General features: G+C 45.8%; 1 protein-coding gene across 1 annotated transcript in view; it reads right to left on the bottom strand.

The window, feature by feature from the left end:
* HK3 (hexokinase 3) overlaps nt 1–23670 on the bottom strand; it is a 397869-nt gene that overhangs the window by 42938 nt on the left and 331261 nt on the right. Inside the window, exon 11 of the mRNA XM_078652800.1 lies at nt 16616–16920. Within this exon, the coding sequence (XP_078508926.1) occupies nt 16616–16920 (305 nt within the window). The remainder of the gene's footprint in view (nt 1–16615; nt 16921–23670) is intronic.

Genomic DNA, 23670 nt, shown 5'->3' with positions numbered 1-23670 from the left:
CTAGAGAGGTTAGTTTACCCCAAGGCCCGAGACGTCGAGAGACGAGCAGCGGAAGAATCGTGTGCCGAAAGGTGCAGACGGTGCGAGAAAAGCAGCAGTATCGGAGAGTGAGTATAAAAAGGGTCATGCGTGAACAGATTGCGGTGTTTTGTGTTGTATTTGTATTGTAATGTCTTGCGGAGTTGAATGCCTGTAGTGTGAATGAGAGACGGTTGTGAGCGCGCGCAACCTGGTAAACTGGTAACCTGGTAAACGGGTGAACTGGTGAAATCTTAAGTTCAGGCCAGAGCTTAAGTGGTTTTGGGTGTATCGAACATCCAGGGTAGTTGTCGACCATAGTACGGAGGTCACGAGGTACCATTGACCGCCGTGGATCCAAGATAGGGGGAGTGTAAGAGTGAGTGTATGAGTAACGGACGCTGGTCGAAAGTTACTGCGTGTGAGTAACCTATCGGAGAAGGCGATTGTCTGGAAGTAAACGGAAAGACATTTCGCCAAGTTAGGGGGACAACTACAGAAAGACTGTGGGCGTACAGTCAAAGAAAGGTGATCGCTTGGACGGAAGTAATCATTTTTCAGTGTATGAATGGGATGCGTGCATGACCGAGGAGACGAGCTGAGAAAGGAGGGGAACTGCTGCGAAGGGGGACGGGTGACGTCGGCTAGAGCCGCGCTCTGATTGAGCGGTTGGTGTGACGTTAGCTAGAGCCGCGCTCTGGTTGGGCGGCTAGCGTGACGTCGGAGGAAAGTCGCGTACGGATAGGCCAGTTAGTGAGAACGGCGCTGAGATTGGTGGAATATCATCAGGAAGTAAACAAACGCGGAGAAAAGAGAAATCATGAAGTGTTTTAAGTGTTTGAAAGGGATTTTTAAACGTAAACGAAGTGAACATTATTACGGGGAAGAGGCTCCCCCAGAGGGTACGCCAGCTCATTATATGGCAACGAATGTGGGGCTGCATACGATATTATGGATTGGGGCTTGGAATAAGCTTACGGAAGGAAATGAGGAAATGCAGTTCCCAAAGTACGGAACGTTTAAGTTAGAGGTGTTACATCGGCTAAAAGCAACCATGTCCTCATTGAAACCTTCACCTAGACCAACACAGTTTGAGGCTCTTAATGCATGGATTAAGGCTGCACACGACCGAAATTTGAACAGGCGTCAACAAAGGCTGACGCGATCGGTAAGGGCAGTGCGAGATTCCAAATGGGATGAGGAGGAAAAGCGTTGGAGGGTACAGACTATTGAGGTGGAGAAAATGTATCCGATGAGGGAGGTGTCAGGAGGAGGAAACCTCATGGAAGAAGACGAGGAAAGCGAGTCGGAGGACAATCTGATAAACAGATTGTTGATGGATAGACCACCTCCGAGAGTGGGTTTGATAGAAGATAGAGGGCTCGCAAGGGAAGATGGGAATGAGATAGAGGGATATACACCACTCCCTATATCGGAATGGACACCTAGCAAAGGCGGAGAAACACCTCCAAACAACACTGTACAGAGTGTAGTGGGAAGGTTTGTGGTGCAGAAAACGCCAACCACAGAAAGGGTTGAGTCTGTGGGATTGCCAGACGCTCTTCAAGTGCCTGTTACCATAGGACCCATAGTTTCGATCTATAATTCTGAGAGAGATAGAGGGGAACAACAAAGGCAATTGGATAGGGAAAGGATTGAGATGGAAAGGAGGAATAATGTGACGAATGCATGGAAACAATTACCAGGTTCGGTAACGTGGAACACCCCATTAGACACAACTGTCGGTCCCAATTCAGAACAGGGAGGTCCGAGAGGACCAATGGATCTAAGGGGACCGCGGCCAAGATCTTTTTCAGAGTTAAGAGCTGATTTGAGGGAATGGGACGGGTCCATAGTATCTCCGAGTAACAGGACAAGAACGGAACCAGAGTGGGAAAGCAGGGGTAACGGGACTGTATCTCATTGTGGGGCCAGCGAAAGCAGTCAGGGCCGGGAAGGCCAAAGTCAAGAGAATAGAGGGGATGCAGGTCCTACAAATCAGAGAGAACAGCCGGAACAAAATACTAAGATTGTAGAATGTGAGGAAATGTCCCGTCTCTGGGGGAACGGAGGAGATGAGGCGGTACGGAATTTTCAGAATAGGTTTAGGTGCCTTCATCATACGCTTGGGGAAGACGTTCAACATTGGAGAAAGGAGAACAGCGATAGGTCCCGCCACGCCTCGAATACTCAGGAAGCACAGGGAAGTAGGGAAGAAAGAGGGAGTAATAGAACCTCTTATCCTCAATCCCGTGAAACTAGCCAGGATGGAGAGAGGGAGGCTGGGAGGCGTGAAGGAGTGTTTCACCACCCACCCCGAGAAGACGGAAAGGCATGGGACTTAGAGAGATGGGAACAGGGGAGGACTCCCTATAATTCACCAATACCTAAACGTAGATCTCGGAGCTGGGATGGGAGAGATGCGGATGGAGGAGCTAAATTGAGTGTCTTGAAAGCTGAAATAAAGGCAAAAAGGCTTGATGTTACCAGTTTAAAGTCAGATGTAGATGAGATAATAGATGGAACATTGCCTTTGGAGAGGATAGAATTGTATGAACAGGATGAGTTATTGTTCATGGCAAAGGATATTACTAGGAAAGCTAGAGCGGTTCATGAAAAACTGACTGATTTGGCAGACAAGTATGCCGTGGATTTGTCTAGGACAAGGGCATTACAGAGTAACCACAGATTACAGTACGCAGACCAAGATCTAGATGAGAAGAGAACTGCTGGATTAAAAACACACATAAGAGAGCTGGTAACAGGGATAAGAGTGTGGAGAGAACTGGATAAATGGGAAGAAAGGTGGTCGAAAAAGGGCACAGTTAGGCGAAGTACAAATGTGATGACCCCTGAGGGAAGGGTAATGCAGATGGAGGCATTCCCTTTACGAGAAATATCAAATGGAAATTATGTCCATGTGCCCTGGAGTAGAGGAGACTTAGCCGCATTTACCAACTCATTCCCGAAGTTGCGGGACAACCCAGTCGAGTGGTATAAGCAGGTAGAGAGGTTTGTTAAAATTTCGAAAGTACTGTGGATAGATTTGAACACGTTGTTTGACATCGTGGTCCCATCTGATTTGTGGACCCCTTGTAAGACTAGTGTCGAATGGCCAAATGCTGAACCATTGAGAGATGTTCGAACTAATGGACCAGCTGAGATAGTCATGCGAAAGTATGAAAGGGTAATAGCATGGCTGAAAGATAAGGTACCACCACAGGATATAGATTGGGTAAAAATAGACCGAACAAGGCAGGAACCCAAGGAGACAGTTCACGAGTTTTATGAAAGATTGTTGAAAACATTCAAGCAATACAGTGGATTAGATGTAATGGATCCCAAAGACATAGGGCAGTTCGTGTCAAAGTTTGTATTGGGGTTGAGACCTGATATTTGTTTGATGATACAGCAACATTTAATCTGTTGGCAGAACAAACCACTAGATGAGATTTTACGATATGCGAGGTACTGCAGTGACGAGATAGATTCTAAAGCCAAGAATCTAAAGGAGAAATTGATGGTGGTGCAAATGCAGTCCGCTGGGAAGGGTGGCCAGCAGAAGCAGGGGATGGGACGAAAACCAAATGGTCAGAACAAAGATAATGAAGAAGGGCAGAGACCTAGGATAGACTTTGCCACTTTAAAGAAAACGACAAAGTGTCATCTGTGTCACCAGGTGGGGCATTGGCGACGCGAGTGTCCCTTTAACCCTGAAAACGGAGAGCAAGAAGTAGAAGAGCAGGTCCAAGAAGACCCAGTGCAAAAGGTGACAGTCCCAAGCAGTAAGGTGGCCAAAGGGGGGACTTCGGCTCCACGGGCCCAATTCCCACAGCCACCGAAGATAGCAGCTGGAGGAAAGGTCTTTAAACAAATGCCTCTGTTTATCGAGGAAGAAAAATGTTATTACATTGATCCATTGACAGGACAACGGGTGAGCAGTGAAGAAGACTGTACCCTCGGGGCAGTTCTAGAAGTGGATCTGAGAGGGCCATTTGTTGAGGCAGAAGTGGCAGGGTGTCCCACTACGTTCTTAGTGGACACTGGGGCTACTCGTTCGACTCTGAGATCAGCGGTGGTTCCAGACTTGCCGATGTCAGGGGAAACAATTCAGGTGGTAGGAGTCGCAAATAAAAGAATGACTAGTCCCTTGACAGAACCAGTGTCTGTGAAAATTGGAAACCACATGAACGAACATCAGTTTGTGGTTTGTGACTCGAGTCCGGTATGTCTGTTAGGTAGGGATTTGTTATGCAAATTGAATTGCACCATATACTGCACCCCACAAGGAGTGGAGGTACAGACTACCGACGATGATGCTACCTTTAAGGTGGCCAATTCAAAATTCTGTGTAGAACTATATCCTACTCTGACTGTAGAAGATCTTCCACAAGACTTAAGAGATGCAGTGGCGTCAGAGGTGTGGGATTTCACAGGAGAAGATATAGGATTGATTAAAGGGGTAGAACCGGTAAAAATTCTGGTAAAACCAAATGTTGAGTTTCCAAGAACGCCTCAATACAAATTGTCCCAGGAAACGATTGCAGGAATAAAGCCTGTGATCGAGTCAATGATACAGCAGGGAATACTGAAGGAAATCGTGGGCAGTCCTTGTAACTCCCCGATTATGGGTTTGCAGAAACCTAGCGGGAAGTTTAGGATAGTTCAGGATTTACGAAAGATTAACAACATAGTCGTTTCATGTTGTCCCGTGGTACCGAATCCATCAGTAATATTGTTTCAAATACCATGTCAAGCAGAATGGTTCACAGTGATAGATCTTTGTCAGGCTTTCTTTTCAATCCCATTGGATGAAGAGAGCAGGTACCTTTTTGCGTTTAAAATGGAAGATCGCGTTCTAACATGGTGTCGAATTCCACAAGGATTCACAGACAGTCCATCCATCTTTAATCAGTTGTTGAAAAAGAATCTAGAGAATCTAGTACTGCCACAGAACTCGGTTCTGGTACAGTACATAGATGACCTACTTGTTGCGTCAGAAACAGAGGAAGCTTGTAAAGTAGATTCAATTGCCTTACTGAATCATTTAGCTGAAAATGGACATAAGGTATCTCCGAGCAAGTTACAGTATTGTCTGACAGAAGTACAGTATCTAGGGCACAGGTTAGAAAAAGGGAAACGTAAGGTGTCCCCAGAGAGGATTGAGGCGATAATGAAAATGAATGCGCCTACAACTCAGAGAGAGGTTAGAATGTTCCTAGGAATGGTGGGTTACTGCCGACAGTGGATAGTTAACTTTTCACTGAAAGCAAAGCCCTTACAGAAACTGACGCACAAGGAGGTGAGTGATCCGGTACCATGGGATGAAGAATGTCTGGTGGCGTTTTTACAGCTGAGAGACGATTTATGTCGTGCTCCGGCTCTGGGAATGCCAGATTATGAAAAGTCGTTTTCACTCTATTGCTGTGAGAGAGAGGGATGTGCTTTGTCAGTCTTGGCACAGACCCACGGTAATGCCCGTAGACCAGTTGCATATTTTTCGGCTACATTAGATCCAGTAGCCGCAGCGTTGCCCGGATGTCTCAAATCCGTTGCTGCAACGGGTGTCAGCATTGAAAGGAGCGAAAGTATTGTAATGGGACATCCAGTAGTGGTGTATGTACCGCATTCAGTTGAATTGTTAATGACCAGGACGAAGACGCAGCATCTGACCAATAGCAGGCTCACGCGTTATGAGCAAGTTATACTTGCCGCAGAAAACGTGACTCTCAGGAGATGCTCTGTCTTGAATCCTGCTACTTTGATGCCATTACCTACTGTAATAGAAGGCGAAGGATGTGAAGACCACGATTGCCTTGATGTGACTGAACTATGCACGAAACCCAGACCAGATATAGTGGATGAGCCATTGTCTGACCCTGATGAGATTTACTTTGTCGATGGCTCATGTTTAAGAGACGATACTGGTCGGTTAAGAGCAGCTTATGCTGTTTGTACCATTACTGGAGTTGTGGAAGCCGCTTGCCTGGAAGGAGTACATTCCGCACAGGTAGCAGAGATTATTGCCCTAACTCGTGCCTGCATAGCAGGAAATGGAAAGAGAGTCACCATCTACACGGACAGCCAATATGGTTTCGGTGTGGTTCATGATTTCGGGCAGTTGTGGTCTCAGAGGGGTTACATGACCTCCTCTGGTTCGCCCATTCGAAATGGAGAATTTGTGAGATTGCTGATAGAAGCATTACAAGGTCCTGTTGATATTGCAGTAGTGAAGTGTGTAGCTCATACTAAGAATACAGATTTTGTGTCACAAGGTAATAGATATGCTGATGAAGTCGCACGCTATTGTGCGGAACAAAGTTATTCTTTCTCAAAGGTGGAAATAGAAGGTGCAGAAGAAAAGACTGAATTAAGTATGATGTTGGAAACTGTAGACACTTGGGAGGATTTAAGAATAATGCAGGAGAACGCACCTGAAAAAGAGAAAAAGGCATGGGAAATAGCAGGCTGTGTGCGAAGTGAAATGGATTTTTGGGTTTCAGCAGATGGGAGAGCTGTGTTACCTGAAGAATTAGCTAATCCCATGGCGAGAGAAATACATGGTCCAGTACATCTAGGAAGGGATGCTATGATGAGAGTTTTTAGGCAGACTTGGTATTGCCCGAAATTCAGAATAGCAGCAGAATCAGTATGTAAGCGATGTGTTACCTGCCAACAACTGAACGTAGGCAAACGAACACCAGTCACACTGAGTCACATTGGGAGGTCAGGGGGGCCTTTCAATAGAATGCAACTAGACTTCATCGAAATGCCAAGAGTCAATCGCCTTCGGTATGTGTTGGTGATTGTATGCGTATTTTCCAGATGGGTTGAGGCATACCCTACACGTAGGTGCGATACACTCACAGTGGCAAAATTGTTGCTCAGGGAGTTGATACCGCGCTTCGGGGTGCCTGCCTCTTTGGAATCGGACAGAGGAAAACATTTTAACAGCGAAATAGTGAAGATGTTGTGCTCCACACTGAATATCGATCAAAAGCTGCATTGTAGTTATCGACCAGAAGCTTCAGGAATTGTGGAACAAGTGAATGGCACTTTGAAGAATAGATTGGCTAAAGTAGTGGCATCCACATCCTTGAGTTGGCCAGATGCTCTTCCATTGGTGCTCATGAGCATGCGCAGCACACCTGATAGGAGGACAGGTCTCTCTCCCCACGAGATCCTGATGGGAAGGGCCATGAGACTTCCTACAGTTCCAACTACTGCTCTATTGAATATTACAGATGATCTGATCTTGGATTATTGTAAAGGACTGTCTGACGCCATCCATTCTGTGTCCCTTCAGGTGCATGCGGCTGAAGTTCCAACAGCGAGGAACCTGTGTCATGACCTGAACCCAGGGGACTGGGTCCTGGTTAAAAAACACGTCCGGAAGAACTGCCTAGATGTTCGCTGGCGTGGGCCCTTTCAGGTAATCCTGATCACGAACACCGCGGTGAAGTGCGGGGGGCTGCCAAATTGGATCCATGCATCCCATACTAGAAGAGTTCCAGCACCTCTAGAAGGAACAGCTCCCATCCCAGACGAAAGCCCGGAAGTGGGAGAAGAGTCGCAAGAAGGGATTGAGGCAGCTGAGGGGGTGTCGGAAGAAGTTGGGAACGCATCGGATTCAGAAGAAGAGCGAAGGCAGGACGGCAGTGAGACAGAAGACGCAACCGAAGGAGAGAGCAGAAGTGAATACGACTCAGACTCAGATCCGTATCGGAGCGATCAAGAACCAAGTGGGAGGACAAGGAATAGGAGAATAAGGCTTGGAGCTGCCACTTGGCCAACAAGAAGAAGAAGGCTAAGTTTGAGGTCGGCCCAAGAAGAAACACTTACTCCTATATCCGAAGACTCAGATCCAGAAGAAGATATCCAGGATCAAGCCGAGGAGGGTCTTAGAAGATCAAGTAGGGTGCGAGTGCCTAGCAGAAGATACTCTACTCCCGACTGGACCTACCTTGTTGCAGATGTCTGGGAGACACAGAACAGGGAGGATCAGGGAAGTGGAACTGATCAGAACTGACCCGATCATCACAGTGCAAATAAAGTTTCTACTGCCAGGAGCGGAGACCGAAAGGTTGCTGACACTCAACATCGTTCATCCTGCTCTCCTGAGTGGAATAAGAAAATTGCTTTTAGAGACAGTTGAGTTTCCAGTTTGCTGTTCACGATATCCAATATTGGAGGGAACTCTTCTTCGTTTGGAAATGCTAGAACGAGTAGTAGAATTGCTAGGAGTGCTTATTGTTGTGGACTAAGATCATACTACGAATGTCTTCAAAGGGGTGCAGATCTGGAAAAGTGAAGAAAGTGATCTTGATTAGAACGGACCCCTTTGTAATTGTGGATATAGAACTGATAGTACCAGGATTGGAAATTGAAAAAACGCTAACTCTCAATTTCGTCCGTCCACTTGTCTTGAGCGAAATAAGGAGAATAATCCTAGAAAAGGTTGACTTTCCATGGTGTGGTACGAACTGTCCAGAACCTGAGGGAATGATACTTCGGATGGACATTTATGAAGAAGTAGTGTCACTCCTTGAGTCATACATAACTTCAGACGAAAATAAGACTTTTGAAAAGAAATTGTAAACTTGTTGCAAGATAACCTAGCGCCGAGTGGAAGAAGAAAAGTGATAGGGGTTTCATTTTAGTGGATGGAGAAGGGCTAGGGTTGTCTATTTTCTACTGGACTTTGAACTGTTTTGCGGAAACAAATTGTCAAGCTTCCAAGTGTTTCAAGAAAGACATTGCAAGAGAGAAAGACTTTGTTTGAAAAGAAGAGGAAGTGAATGCTGGAAGATAGTCGAAAACTACACTGTTTGAGAACATGGAGGCTGGCAACCCGAACCGCAGGGCAAAATGTATAGCTGTTACATTTTTAGGAGTAGTGGTTTCTCTTATAATTTTAGTGGTAACTGTTTCATTCCTAGCGGGACACGAAGGGGATGGAACCACAGTTAAGGAGGATAAGGGAGTGTCAACACCGAGAACTACCACAGTTAAGGAGAAGGGAAACATCAATGAGAAAGACAAGGCGTTGTTAGATGCAGAAGTAAAAAGGTTACACATGGATGAATCACAGGGGAATTACAAGTCAAATGCTTATGCTAAGTTGCTTTATGAATATGTTGATGCCATGGAGGTAAAGGACTGCTATGTATGTATGCAGTTACCAATTTCGGTGGAGGAGGGTATCAAATACCATCATCTCCCGTTGACATATGGAATAACGTGCAGTTTATTGTTAAGTATGTTTTATGGACGAGACGGATTTGAGTATTACTTCTCGAATTTCGACTCGACATTGCCAGAGGTTCCGAATTTCAAGCATTTGAACAAATGGGACTACTACAAAAGCGAAGACAGGTTACACAAATGGTTTATTCCATGGAGAACGTTAGATACTTCACATGCTCGAAACAACAATCTGACTTGTCAAATATCAGAAGTTGAGAAAAAGTTTATAGCTCAGGTAGATACTAGATACAGAAAGCAGAAGGCATTGAAGGCATCAGGACAAGGAGAAACAGATTGGACCAAGGAGGAAAGGGCACAACAACGAAAAGGAAGTATTGGTCCAATTGCTTTGGATAAGGAGAAACGGGGGAAACTGTGCATTCACAGGAGTTACTCCTACTATGAAAACGTTTATGTAGGACAAGTCAATTGCGAACATGCTTTTCAATTAGAGTACTACTCTAAGAACTTCATGAAAGGGATGCAAGCAATACCAAATGTATATTTTGTATGTGGAAGATATGCCTATGTGAAGTTACCAGATAATTGGTACGGATCATGCTATCTGGCTGTTGTCTTCCCTAAAATATATCATGTTGAGAATTTAGAGACGCCTAAGAAAGAAATATCAACTAGATGGAAGCGAGGGCTAGGTGCAGCAGAAGTAATTGGAGATGTAATAGGTGCTGCATTCCCTTTCTTAGGATTGATAATGAATGACATTAAGATCAGGAGGTTAGCTACAGTCGTAGATAGACTGTCTGCCAGTACTGCAAGATCCTTGATGCTGATAGAGGGAGAGATGCAATCGATTAGGGCAATGGTTCTTCAGAACCGACTTGCTTTAGATGTTCTGTTAGCAAAAGAGGGAGGAGTCTGTAGGGCCTTGAAGGTACAGGAATGCTGTACTTACATTCCAGACAATTCAAAGCCTCTAGAGAAGTATATACAAAACATTACTGCCATACACTACGAAATTGAGGACCTGGCAAAGGTAAATGTGTGGGAAAAAGTAGGCCATGGAATGGGTAAAGTTGGAAGTTGGTTTGCCAACTTAGGAAAGGGTATCGTTTGGTACATATTGAAGCCCATCATCATAGTAGTGATTTGTGTAATCACTTTGTGGGGATTGGTGCGTTTGTATCAATGGTATAGAGCAAATAGGTTACAGAGAGCTATGAAGAAACAGGAAGAAGAGTTGACAGCGATGCAGGACACCCAATACAAAAGTCTGAAAGCATTAGAGAGTATGAAAAGAAGTGGTACTGTCCTGACTTCACTTTAAAGGTTCTACATTTTTAGTGTCATGGTGATGATGACCCCTGAAGGTCATCAAAGGGGGGACTGAGAGAGCACAAGTTTGGAAAAAAATGTATAAGTACGCCATATTTACAAGCACGTAGTTAGTTCACATGTACTTTGCACCAGAGTGTTTATATTTAGAAGTGAAATACACAGAGTGTTTATATTTAGAAGTGAAATACACAGAGTGTCTTATATTTAGAGGTGAAATGCATAGAATGTTTAAGTAGAGTAACGATAATCATAACTGTGTGAGACTAATGTAGAAATGTTTGGGATGAATATGAAAACCTCATGTTCTCATGTTAAAGGAATAATGTAAGAGTTGAATGTAACTCTAAAAACCCAGTATTTTGTGTAGGCCTCATGGCAATTCACAAGCAAATCTAAACGTGCTGCTAAAATAATGTGAGACAAGGTTGACATGGTTCTTTCAAAATGTACTATTGAATTTAGGGTTAAAAGTATATGTTTTATAGATGTGTTATTTTAGAAACGTATGCTAGTTAAGAATGTTTGCTGTTTAAATCAAGTTAACGTTTTAAGAGTGCAGGAACCTGCTGCATGTAAATCAAGTAGGCCAGAGCCGATAATGTCATGAAGTTCAAATCGTCATGTGCTCGTTAGAGGAGAGGTCGTGAGGTGTCCAGTATGAAGCTCTGAGAGTGTTTTATGGCCTAAGATATGGTGGAGTCTGGAATTTGAGGCCCACTGCAGGAAGGGCTGTATGCAGGTGCGAGGGTCCTAATCAGCTCGAATGAAAGGGACTTTGTTCAGTGGCGCCTTGCGCAGGCCTGTAGGAGTTTCCAGGAATTTCAGGGGGTATCAGCGCACTGAAGAAGCTGCCTGGGAACCAAGGTCAACTTTAACGAGGGTCTTCAAGAGTACCATCATGGAGTTTGCCGCGGAAAGATGTACCACGTGAGGGGCGTCCCGAGGGGCGTTTCTATTGGAAATGTGATTTGGTATTAGGGAAAGTGACCCGGGAGGAGAGCAGAGCAGATGATTTTGGGAGCCTAAGGAAGCGGATGGGTAGGCAGATAGGCTGATCAGGAGAGACCCATTATCAGAGAAGAGACAAAGAGAAGTGCGTGATCTTCTTAGGAAGTCACCACGGCTGACACCTAGAGGGTTAAGATCTTGTTAAGTAGGGATGTCATTTAGTATAGTGTAGGGACAGACTAACTTTAATTTTCTTTTCTGTAATGACTTTGAGGTTGCAACTTGTATCCATTTTAGCAACCCTGATGGTATTCGAACTTGTACTTATTATTTTGTTCTTCAGACTCAGACTATTCAAGAAGTTCATGTTCATAGTGATTCCGATATACCTGTTGAATCTCATCTTGAGAAGTTTGTATCTTCAGTTATCTTTGACTTTATATTAAATCTTTAAAACTTCATTTTGGTCAGTGGTCATTTAGAGTGGTGTAAGTTCTTAAATTGATTGTTTACTTCGAGATTACCTTTTACTCAAGACAGGTACCAACGATTCAGTCGACAGGAAATGGGATTTGGTAAGATAATTAGTAACCAGTAATCCCGCGTTAGCAGTTGTGTGCCTCCTGCCGTGCAGAGAGGAGGAAGGAGAAAGAAGAGGCAGCGGTCGGCGGTAAAAAGGTAAGTGCTATATTATTCCCCCCCTCCTACCTCCTTCCGTCCCCCAGGCTCCCCCGCCCCACCAGCTCTGGTCAGTAGCAGCCACTACTGCTTTTAAGAGACAAACTGTTATGTGAATCTGATGTTTTGGGTTAATGTAATTTAAGTTGTTAATGGGTACATTGCATTAATACAGTATTTTCTCTAGAGAGTCTTTAACGTAAAGTTTTCGTTTCTTTGAGATGAGTCATTTTTTTCTATCTTTTAGAGACACCATTTAAGAAAGTCTGATTGAAATTTTCTTTCAAGATCAAATCAAGATTATTTTGATCCATTGTCGCAGGGCCCCTAAAAGGAGTGGGGCCCATACGCCGGCGCCTACTTTGCCTATTTGGTAATCCGGAACTGAAATCAAGGACTGTGTGAGGTCGAGCCTTCAATCATACAACATTCAAACTTTCAGTGAGTCCAGTATGCCACTCACAAAGGCAGCCTGTGTCTGTCCCAACCATCTCAAGAGTGCCCACTGCAGCTAGTATAATGGCTTCATTGGCGCACTCTGGGAACATGTGGATTCCTGAATTATCACTGGAGGAATGGATGGCCGGTCCAATGAGGAGTTGTCGCATCCTTGTGGAATGTGGACTACAGTCTGGGACCTCCGCAGATCGAGCACCTCGTAGTATATGAACGCCTGTCGGGTATCAAGAGTACCAGGCAGACTCTCCACACCTACCTCGCGTCATCTGAGTACTGAGCACCTTGCGGGATGTGGAAACCTGTTTAGGGTTTCTTGGAACCAAGCATTGTACAGCAGTGGTGGCTCTAGGCTCATGGCGGCTCTGGGCAGGGAGTATAGGTAGGGGGCCCTGGAAGAGGGGGTCCGGGCGGGGTGGAGCGCGGAGGCCAGTGAAGAGGGGGGGTCAGGGTGTTTGGAAGTGGAACAGAGCCGGAGCCCGCCAAATCCCTGCCATGGGCCGCCACGCAAATATGTATCCATCCTCAGAGGATTATTATATTAAGGATATATATTGGCGTGGTGGCCCCTGGGGTTTGGTGGCCCTGTGCAGGTGCACAGCTTGCACATGCCTAAAGCCGCCCCTGTGTACAGAATGCGCTGAACCATTGGTGAGGTCTAGAATCTGGTACCTGTCTGAGATTGGCTCATGAAACTCTGTACTGGACATCTCGTTAAGTGTGCATACCTGTTGGCATGTGAGCACTGTGCACCACACAGGATGGGGACTTCTACCAGGTACGCGAAGTGCAGAACTGCTATGTAAAAAGTGCATCTTTCCAGCCTTGAGGCACTCAACACCAACTCAATTGGGCACTTTGGTCTCAAGAACTGTGGGAATGAGGCACCCTTCGCAGTAGGCAAGTTTTTTCTTTACTTGCAGAGCATCTAATCTATTGTGTGTAGTATCTGTATAGCGTGAACCTAGAAACAAGCAGTAAATTACTGTAAAGGGTGGAAGGCAAAGATAAAGTCAATGAGTGATTGGAAGTGAAGCTGGCTACCAAGAGTGGAAGTCGAATGTACTTTGTGGTGATGCAGTGTTCTTTAGAGAGGTGCTTCTTCAGCTCTTCCTAAACTGGAGCAAGGTTGGGGCAGTCCTCAACCCACGACATCTCTAAAACATGCGACAGCGGAGGATTGAAGCATCATGTTAGACGCCTCCTTGACCAGATCAAGTGGGCCCAGCTCATGGCAAAGTAACTCAAAGGGGTGTTGCTAATGGTGCATAACGCTGGGTTTAACCTAGCATAGTCAACAGCAGTGTGAGACAAAGTCACTGCAGAATTAAACATGTGTGTGTGTGTGTGTTTGAGAGAGCGAGAGAGAGAGTGTATATGTGTGTGTGTGTGTGGGTGGGTGTGTGTGTGAGAGAGCGTCTGTGTGTAGAAAGTTGTGAAAGTCGAAATCATAGTGAAGACATGAAAGGTAGGAGGAAAAGTTAAAGTACATGAAAGTGTCATACCGGGGTGGAAACGAGAAATCATGACCAGGCTTTCTTTAAGTCTCAGTGATCAGAGCCTCATTATAAGCGGCCGCTTAATTCCGATGGAGTCGATAACAGAAGTTAATGGCCCCATTGGAATCATGTGTTCCACAAGAACACCGCTGACCTCTCTACTTTCATCTGCAGATTTTGGCTGCTGAAAACTGGACAGATTAAGAGCAACATGCAGAGATTGTGTCTCACAAGCCAAAGGCTAGTAGTGTGCGGCGAGTTCCCCATTGACCTCAATGGGCGCCTCAACATTGTGCTGCATTGCATCGCGGGGAGCCAGTGAAGGCCAAGCGAACAAGCATGATGAAGGAAAAAAATCGAACATATTTGAGGTTGTGAGTTGCCTAGGGACTCTATGATTTCTCTCTGTTTTCTGGCATCCTATTACATGGCACCCCATTGGAATCATTCAGGGCCAGATGTAGGAAGCCTAATTACGGTCGGTAACTGCCGAAATTACCGAATTTCGGCCGTTACCGACCGGAATTAGGCTTTTCATATGTAGGTGGCTACATTTCAGATTCGGTAATTTACCGAATCGGTATTTAAGAATTCCGTAAATTACCGATTCTTAAAAATACCGAATCTGTAAATTACTGAATCTGAAATGTAGGGAGCACTCAAATGAGGGCTTTTCCCATTTTAGGATTCGTTATTTACCACCAACTACAAGTTGGTGGTAAATAATGAAAACCTTTGAAAAAGCATTTTTTTTGCTTTTCCAACAGTGCCATGTTGCAGACATACATGCCCTTAGGGCATGTATGTCTGCAACATGTGCACCCATACACAATTGAGGGGTGCAACAGGGTGTCAAAGTGACACCCTGCCACCCTTCAATGTTTCCCCCAATTACCAAATCGGTATTTACCGATTCGTTAATTGCCATTCATTCCTATGGGCCTGGAGGCCTATAGGAATGAATGGCAATTACCAAATCGGTAAATACCGATTCGGTAATTACCGAAATTTACCGATTCGGTAATTTTTAAAGAAAAATTACCTACATCCCCTTTGACTGTTCTTAAATACCGAATCGGTATGATTCGGTATTTAAGAATCGGTAATCTGGGATTACCTACATCGGCCCTCAATTCTATTATACTTGTGGTTCTTTTACATGGCACTTGCTTCTTTTATATATGTCTCCTGCTTTCTTTGTGTGTGTTGCAGTGTATAAAATGGGGTGGTGTACTGCATCTTCCTTCCCATAGCATCAGGGCTGTGTGAGAGCTGTGCACTGGATGGAATATACAAGGTTGTGTGGGTTCTTCTGAGGACAAGGGGGTGTCTCGCCTGCCTGAAGAGGGCGCGCTGCTGCTTCTCTGTGTGTGGCTAATATAACAGGGCCTTCACTGCTTCTCTTCAATGTCATCCAAGGTGAACTCTCTGGGTGTACTGTGAATGCTGTGCACAAACGAGCATCCGGCCTAAGGGATGTCATGTATGATGCAAGTGTGTTCCAGAAGAGAGGGGGTCCTGAGTAGAGTCGGTTGGAGATCTGAGTTGGAGATGAGCTGAATAGGGAGAACACTAAAGCTCCTGGCTGGGTGTGTAGCTGTGGTATGTGGATATGTTTATATGTTCCTGTGTTTCCTAAAGGGATTATTAGAGTGTTTATGTGTCATTGGAGGTTCTGCGTTTTTGTGGCACTTTCTCTCTGGTTGCCAGGTGTGGGTCAGTTCCACGGGTTCTCCGCCTCAGCAGCTGGTCTCAAGCCCTGGGTCCTTCCATTTGGACTTATGCCAATAAACGGGAAACATCCTTTACATCGCAGTGAGTACACCGCGATGCAGTTCCAACGCAGCTGTTACAACGCAAGTCGTTACATCAACTTGCGCTGGATGGCGCTGTAACCAACGGGAAACATCCTTTACATCGCAGTGAGTACACCGCGATGCAGTTCCAACGCAGCTGTTACAACGCAAGTCATTACATCAACTTGCGCTGGATGGCGCTGTAACCTAAGGAATAGTAAGATTTACTATTCCAACACCTTCCCTACGGTACGTAGACTGGTGTTGGAATAGTAAATCTTACTACTTCTAAGTCCAGCGCCCTCCAACGCATGTCGTTGTAATGACTTGCGTTGTAAAAACTGCGATGTAACATACCGCGATCATTTTGATTGCGTTGTTACATCACATATTCCAATAAACTCCACTTATAACTCTACTGTCGTTTCAGCCTTGGTCATTTCAGCTACACCCCAATACTACAGTAGCATAAGAAGACGTTGTGAACAAATTACCAATACCTGTAGATATGTATATCTAATTAACATGTTTAGTGTACCTGGCTCTGTTAATAGTGACCTTTACTCAAGGGCAATGGATTGTGAGTACTGGACTCCATGTAGAATGTGCTCACCTACCCTGTCACCTCTAACTAGTGGAAAGCGCTTTTTTGAGGGGCGGTCACTGTAAATCATATACCTGTGCCATCAGGCGTGGCGCGGACAAAGGTGGGCAACATGCGCAGGCCGGCTACCTCATGGGTAGCTTTCCTCAGGCCACGCTTCATCTCGGCCATCATCCTGGCCTGCACCTGCTGCAGCTGCTCCAGGGACAGCTTGAACGGGGCCAGCGTGTCATCGATCTGCTGTCGCTGGATCGCCAAGCGGGTGGCCACCGCCGTCACCATGGCGGCACCCTTCCCGCTGCCATCTTCAGACAGCATGAACTTCACTGTGCAGTGGGGGGCCAGCTCCTGCAAGGCACTCTGTAACCGCTCACTGAACCTGGGGATGTGAGGAACATAGAGAGGTGAGATCTGGGAATCAAAAGCAAGCCCTGGCAAAAATGTTCAACTCAACCCTTCTCTCTTCCTATCTCTTTCTTTCGAACCTCTCTCTCTCTCTCACTCGCTCGATCATGTTCTCTTCCTCTCTCTCTCTCTCTCTATCTCTCTCTCTCTCTCTCTCTCTCTCTCTCTCTCACTCTCTTTGCCTGCTATGCCTCGTGATAAAAAAAAAACAGGGAGAGATGGAGGAACAGGAAGCAACTCTGGGCCTTTAATACCCGGAGTAAAGAGCAAGCAGAGAGAAAGGAAAGAAGAAAAGGCTAGAGAATGACAGAAGCGAAAAGAGAGTAAACGAAAGAGTGGGAGAATGAAAGAAGAAATAGTTTTTAGGGGAGTAAAGAAGGAAAATCAAAGAGGAGGGAAGGGGAGAACATATGAGAGAACGGAGATGAGGAGAGAAGGGAAAGAGGTCAAAAGAAAAGAACATAAGAGAAGACAGTAACACCAGGGTAGAAAAGAGAAATAAAGGACAGAAGTATGGGCGGATGAAGGTGAAAGTACACGAGTGGATGGAACAACAGAGGGGAGATCGGGAGAGATGGAGAGATGGAGAGGATGAGAAAGAACACAGGAAAACAACGTGAACTGAAGTAGGATACGTTCGAGTGAGGGGAGAAAAGTAGAGTTAAAGGAGCGAAATGAAGATAAAAGAGAATTCCACAGGGATAGCATCGAGTGAGTACAGAGCCAGAGAAGTTTAAGGCATGAACGAAGTAGACAATTGCCCAAAGCACCCACCTACCAAGGGCCCCCCTTGAAAGGGAACTTTTTCTCTCTCCAACTTATGTTTATTTATTTCTACGTCTCATCTTATCTTCTACTCTCTACATGACACTACCTCAGACTGTCTCTCCTCATCCAGTGATTTTTGAGGCCACTACAATGACCTATTTTCTGTGTGATACCTGTTCTGAAACTTTTGCATTATGAGGGCTTTGATTAGCAGGAAATGGGTAATAAAATTCAAAATTGTTCTGAAAAGGGGCCCCAAATAACCCTTGCCCAGAGCCCTAAAAATCCATAGGATGACTCTGCTGAAGGTTCCTTCTACCACACGTTTAAAAAAGAAAAAATGACACTGGACAGAACAGCTGGATATAAAGGTCGTTGCTGCATTTACTTAGTTTAGGGAAATTTGAAAATGGAGAAACCCACACAATCTGCCAATACCAACACTGATTCACTTGGAAAGATCCATTCTCTGATATAACCACCTATTGCAAAAAAAACAGTATCAATAACATACCAATCACTGCATAGGCACACAGGGAGTGGACTTTTATGACCAGTCCTAGCCACTCCCAATGGCCAGTCAACATATGCAAGAAAGCAACTGGGGACAGAGCCTAGAGTGGAGGTCAGAAGACCACCCTTCTCCCCGGCTGTTATCAACTCCTATGTCAGCAAAAAGCTGAGACAAAACGTGAGTAATGAGGAAAATTAAAGGGATGAACAGCAGTGAGGGAGGTGCAGAGATGGATGCAGAAACAAGGTGGTCAGCAGCGGGGGGGAAGTCAGGTAACCACCACGGGCGACTAGTCGCAAGTACTTACCCTCGTTCAACTAATTCTGAAGAAGCATTCAGGGGCGGCACTAACAGGCCATACCTTCCATGCAGCCTAGAAGGACATGTTCCCAACCAAGGGATACCATGTGCAACGGAGGGCCACAAAATATGCACACAGAGCGCCAAGCAGTTTGCAACAACGCCTGAGGTGGCGGCGCACTTACTGCTGGCTGTCGCCACATTCATGACTACTGGTGCAGACGAGGTCTTTTTAGTGAAGACAGACTAGGAACAAGCATTTGCAATGCAATAGGTCTTGCATTTACGAGAGTTTGAGGTATTATAATTGTAAATGACAATGGGGCATATTATCAAGGGCCTTAATTCATGTGTTAGCGACCTTTTCCGGTTGCTAACGCATGAATTAATTATCGCCCTATTATCAAAGTGTCGCTAACTCCGGTTAGCGACGCATTTTATGCGTTATTCATCGCCCCCATGCTGGGGACGATGAATAACGCTAATGAGATGCAGGGTGGGCGTTCCCACGTCCAACCACATGTAAAATGTGGTTGGAGGTGGGATTACCTTATTCACAAGGCAGGTCTTGGGAGAAGGAGACCTGCGATAAACGCGTCTATCGCAGGTCTCCCAATGCCTGCTTTTAGTACATGTTAGGCATTGCTAACATGAGGGGGTGGATCATAAAGCTGAATCCACCCCCCCATATTATCAAGGCACACATTAGCGCGTGAAAACAGCGCTTGTTTTCACGCGCTAATGCGACCTATCGACGAATTCACATCGCCTGTTGGCTTTAGCGTTGAGATTACGCTGCTAACAGGCGATGTGAAATCGGCGATAGATTTTTCCACGTTATCAACGCTGTGCGATATTTTTTGCACAGCGTTGATAATATGCCCTAATGTCTTTTATTTATGTGCTGTTTTTAAAACAGATAAATAAAAGGCATGCTCATTTATAATACCAATTGCTTAAACTCTCGCAAATGTGAAACCTATTGCATTGCAAATGCATTCAGCGCCCATGCAACAGCAGGCAGGACAAAGCTTTTTGAGAAAAAAGTGCTCGGAGGCTGTAATTAAAGCCTACTGAGTAACAACACACGTAACGGGGGTGTCATCATGGGAGGTTACAAAATAAGACAAGGAGGTACTACTAAGCCTATTGACCAATGAACAGCCACAGTTTACAGTGGACAATGATACAAGCCAATTAAAAATATGGGAGGAGAGTGGGCAGAGTTTCAAGGCTGTACATGAATACAGCATGCCTCGCAGCCTCGATCTAAAAAACAGGGACGGAAGAGAGACATGGAAGAATGGAAGAGAGAGGAGAAAGAGGCAGAAGGAAAAAAGCAATGAGAGGGTAGGAAATAAATTGCTAGCAAGGATGAGAGACAAGTAATTGGAGGAGAAATAATTAGAAAGTTATGAGAGGGAGGAGAATAGAGTAGAGCATATAAGAAACAAATCATAAATAGAAAAAAGGGAGAAGAAACAGTGAGGAAGATACAGGAAACAGAAGGAAATGGAGATGAGAGAAGAGTAAACTGCATGGGAAGAATGAAGAGGAGGACATCTGAAAGGAGGGAAGATTCAAAGAATTAGATAAAAAACGCAAGTAAAGAATGCAAATGACAGATTGGAGGGAAGCGTTAAGAGTGATAAGTGAAATGAGATGAGAATAGGGAAAGAAATTAAAGCTAGGATAAGAAAATGAGTGGGTAATAGAGGCAAGAAAAGGGAGGAGCGTGCTGAGTGATGTAAAGCCCAAGGAGAGAGGGAGGGGTTGGTGGAGGGGGCACAACCCCGGAAATGGGCCCCCTTGTGCAGGGCCTCCACCCAACGGTCGTGGAGCCTGCTAGAGCAGGACCTCGACTTACCTAAAAAAGCGCACTTGGAGAGTCCAGCACAGAACAAAATGAGCAGGAAGTGGGATGGGCCAACTCTCCTCTTATAGTAAGTGAGGAGTGACGTGTGTCTGCCATGTTGGGGAGGGATGGGAGGCATGGGATGCTAACTTTGCTTTGGAGGGTTCTGGAGTGGATTGGAAGCTCACTTTGTTGCTCATGTGGCAAGGAAGACTTGTGAGGAGGCCATGAAGAAAGTAGAAAAGAAAAGCACTGATTAGCAAACAGGAGAGACGATAACGTAGTAGAAAGAAGAGAGTAGTGAAACGAGAAGAAATTGGAGAGAAATGAAGAAACACGAGAAGAAACAGGAAAGAAGAGAGATGAAGTGAGAGGCAGAGAGGAAGTTCAACCAGAAGAGGAAAGAGAGGGACTGCAGAGAAAGCGAGAGAGTAGAATAGAAAAAGTCAGAAATTGTAAGATACACAGCCAGAATAACAATATTTTATTCTAGAGAGCTAAAGCACCACTGGAGTAAGTAAGAGCAGCAATGCTCACCCAACTGAAAAACACTCACTTCACAATCCTGGAAGGATGAGAGTATGAGATGCCTTCAGAGGGATTACAATCAGAGACCTTCAGAGTGTGCGGAGATTTCTAAAGCTGGCACACCTATCACTAAGATGTTCTAAGGGATTCAGAGAGAGAGTGCAGACCAGAGAGAAAGAGAGAGAGAGAGAGAGAGAGAGAGAGAGAGAGAGAGAGAGTAAGAGAAGGGAGGAGAATGCAAGGAGAGCTACACAGGAGAAGCAAAACGTGGGTAAGTGAATCAGTGAATTCGCAAATCAGTGACAGTGAGTCTGTGAAAAAGTATTCTCAGAACACCACAGGACTCTAAAGGGGCATGACTTGTGAGCTGATCAGCAGCCATAAGCTAAAATATTTTCTTATTTTACAACTGTTGAGTCTTGAGAGCAGAGCTCACAATGCCCCTTGCCACCTCAAGTGAGTCTTGGCTGTAAAAGTGGTGTTTCAGTGTCTCCCTGTTGTCTTGCAGGTGTGCAACCGGTTGTTCTACAGTCCAGACATCAAAAGGGGCTGAGTCAGAGAAACAAGCAGAGTGCAGAATTGCCAGGCTGGTCCATGTCATGGAGCTGGGACCTTCAGACAGTTCCCAATCAGATGTGGCATGGAATTCCAGTGCGGGTTGAACTGCTCCGATTGGAGTAGGATCTTTGCTGATTTGCATATGGTTGATCCCTGTCTGGAGTGTCCCAGTCACCAAAAAATACGATTGATGGGACAGCAGCCTGAGTATTTACCAGTGGCTGAGATCAATCCAAGCATTCAATATATCACTTTTTTGTTTTCCTTACAGAGATATGGAGTTCAGCCTGTCTTCCATCTTCAAAGTCACCTGATCTTAGGTCCGTCAATGTCTCCTGGAGTTTCCTGGTGGCCGGTAAGCTTACCTTTGAGTACACGAGATGGCAAGGGAGGATCTGGGAGCAAACCAGGCTCATTTCCCGTCCCCTGCTCATTGAGACTGCAAGGACATGGGGAGATTAAGTTAGATGCCCATGTTTCATAATCCACTCACAGATCAGTGAGAGAGCTCGAACTCAGAATGCATGCAGAGCCGACCACAAGAAGGGAGGTAGTGTGTCAGGACATTACTGAACCAACGAGGTGGAGTGGAGGTGTTGTATAGGTCACTTCCAATGTTCCACCCCAGTCTCCCTGCACCAGGTGTGTATATAGAAAAACTGTTTGCTTGTGAAAAAGAGTTGTGTTTGAAAAGTAGGTGCTCTCTCTCTCTCTCTCTGTTAGACCTGGCACCTTGGCGTGAGTCTCCCTTCCACTTTTTGCTGACGTGCCTCAGATGTTCTGCTGGTGTTCGATGCTCAGGGCACTGCGCCACGGCCAATCCGTGCCGCAGTGCAAGTGCTTCCAATATAAAGTGTATCAGTAATTGATGTCCACGATTGGCTTATTTGGTTTACTGTCAGTCCCCAGTAACGTGCACGAGGAGTGCTGGGGCTTGTAGATACAAATGCTGCTAGTGGGCCTGCAGCTCTGGTTGCGCCACCCACAGAAGCAGCCTCGTACGATTTGTCTCGGGTCCGCCATCGCAGACCCTGCGTACAGTCTAGTACTGCCACGCTGACTGCGCAAGTGGACACACTTGCCAGTCCCTAAACCTTCCCTAACCTTCATATCAGTCACCCCTATGGTAGGCCTACGGGCAGGGTGCCTTGTAAGCGTAAGGTAGGACAAGCCATGATGTGTGTGGCATGCCCTAATAGTGAATTACGACCCTTTTTGTTCTTCACTATTGAAGGGCTGCCTGTTCTCTTAGACCAAGGTGAGCTGCCGGAACTACTACATGCCATAGTCCCGGCAGGCTCAGGGAACACAGTAGCACGTCGAGTTTAGTATGCCTGAACTCAGAATAATAAAATACTTCCTTTAGCAAGGTTTATTTTAATATCCTGTGTTTGCAAATGCTACTTTTAGAAAGTTAGCCTTTGCTTGCCTAACTATTTCAGCTCGCCTCTGCCAGGATGTGTATCTGCTGTCTGGGTTTGTGTGAGTGAGAGGGCTGGGGGATTCCCGGGGACAGTCGGGGTTACCAGGTGGTGAATAGGGTGCTTACACCAGGATGGGTGGGCGGAGTAGTCCTTGACTCTGAATAGGGTTGTGCTCCACCACCACAATGCTGGCTCCATCTCCTGCGGAGCGTCTGATGTCCCTGCCCTGCACCCTGAAAGAAGATGGCAGCTTCCTGTCAACAGAGTGCTCCAAAACTGGGTTGAACCAGGCTCCGCCCCCCTGGCCTGCAAAGACAAAAGAAACTGAGTGTAAATATAGGAGCCCTGCTCCTAACAAATCAGATCCTGTTTTGACCACGACGAACCTCTGCCTGACTAGAAGGACCAAGAGAAGCTGAAGGAAGGAAACCGGTCTCTGTCCTGAAGGACTGGCCTGCAGTGGTGCCTTGCTGAGAACGGAGAGGAAAAGACCAGAGAGGACTTTGTAGACTTGTGCCTGAAACAATCTCCAAGGGCTTGATCCACGAGCTTGCCCCCTGAACGGAACCCCAGGACCATTGGGTTCTATTCTGCCTGTGCCCATCTGCTGTTGGGCCTTTAGTTCTTATTCCCTCGCCGGAGTTGTGACCCGGGTGCCTTTGCCCCTCCTAAGGTCGTGACAGCTCGGAGCCTGGTCGCTCCGCCGCCGAGAGCCCCGCTCAAGCTTGAGTTGCTCTCCGCTTCAGTGCCGGGCTGCCCGCTCTCCTGTCACCTCGT

Source organism: Lissotriton helveticus, chromosome 7, assembly GCF_964261635.1.
Source record: "Lissotriton helveticus chromosome 7, aLisHel1.1, whole genome shotgun sequence".
NCBI lineage: Eukaryota > Metazoa > Chordata > Amphibia > Caudata > Salamandridae > Lissotriton > Lissotriton helveticus.
The sequence above is the reverse complement of the archived record's forward strand: the minus strand, read 5'-3'. Positions and strand labels throughout refer to the sequence as shown.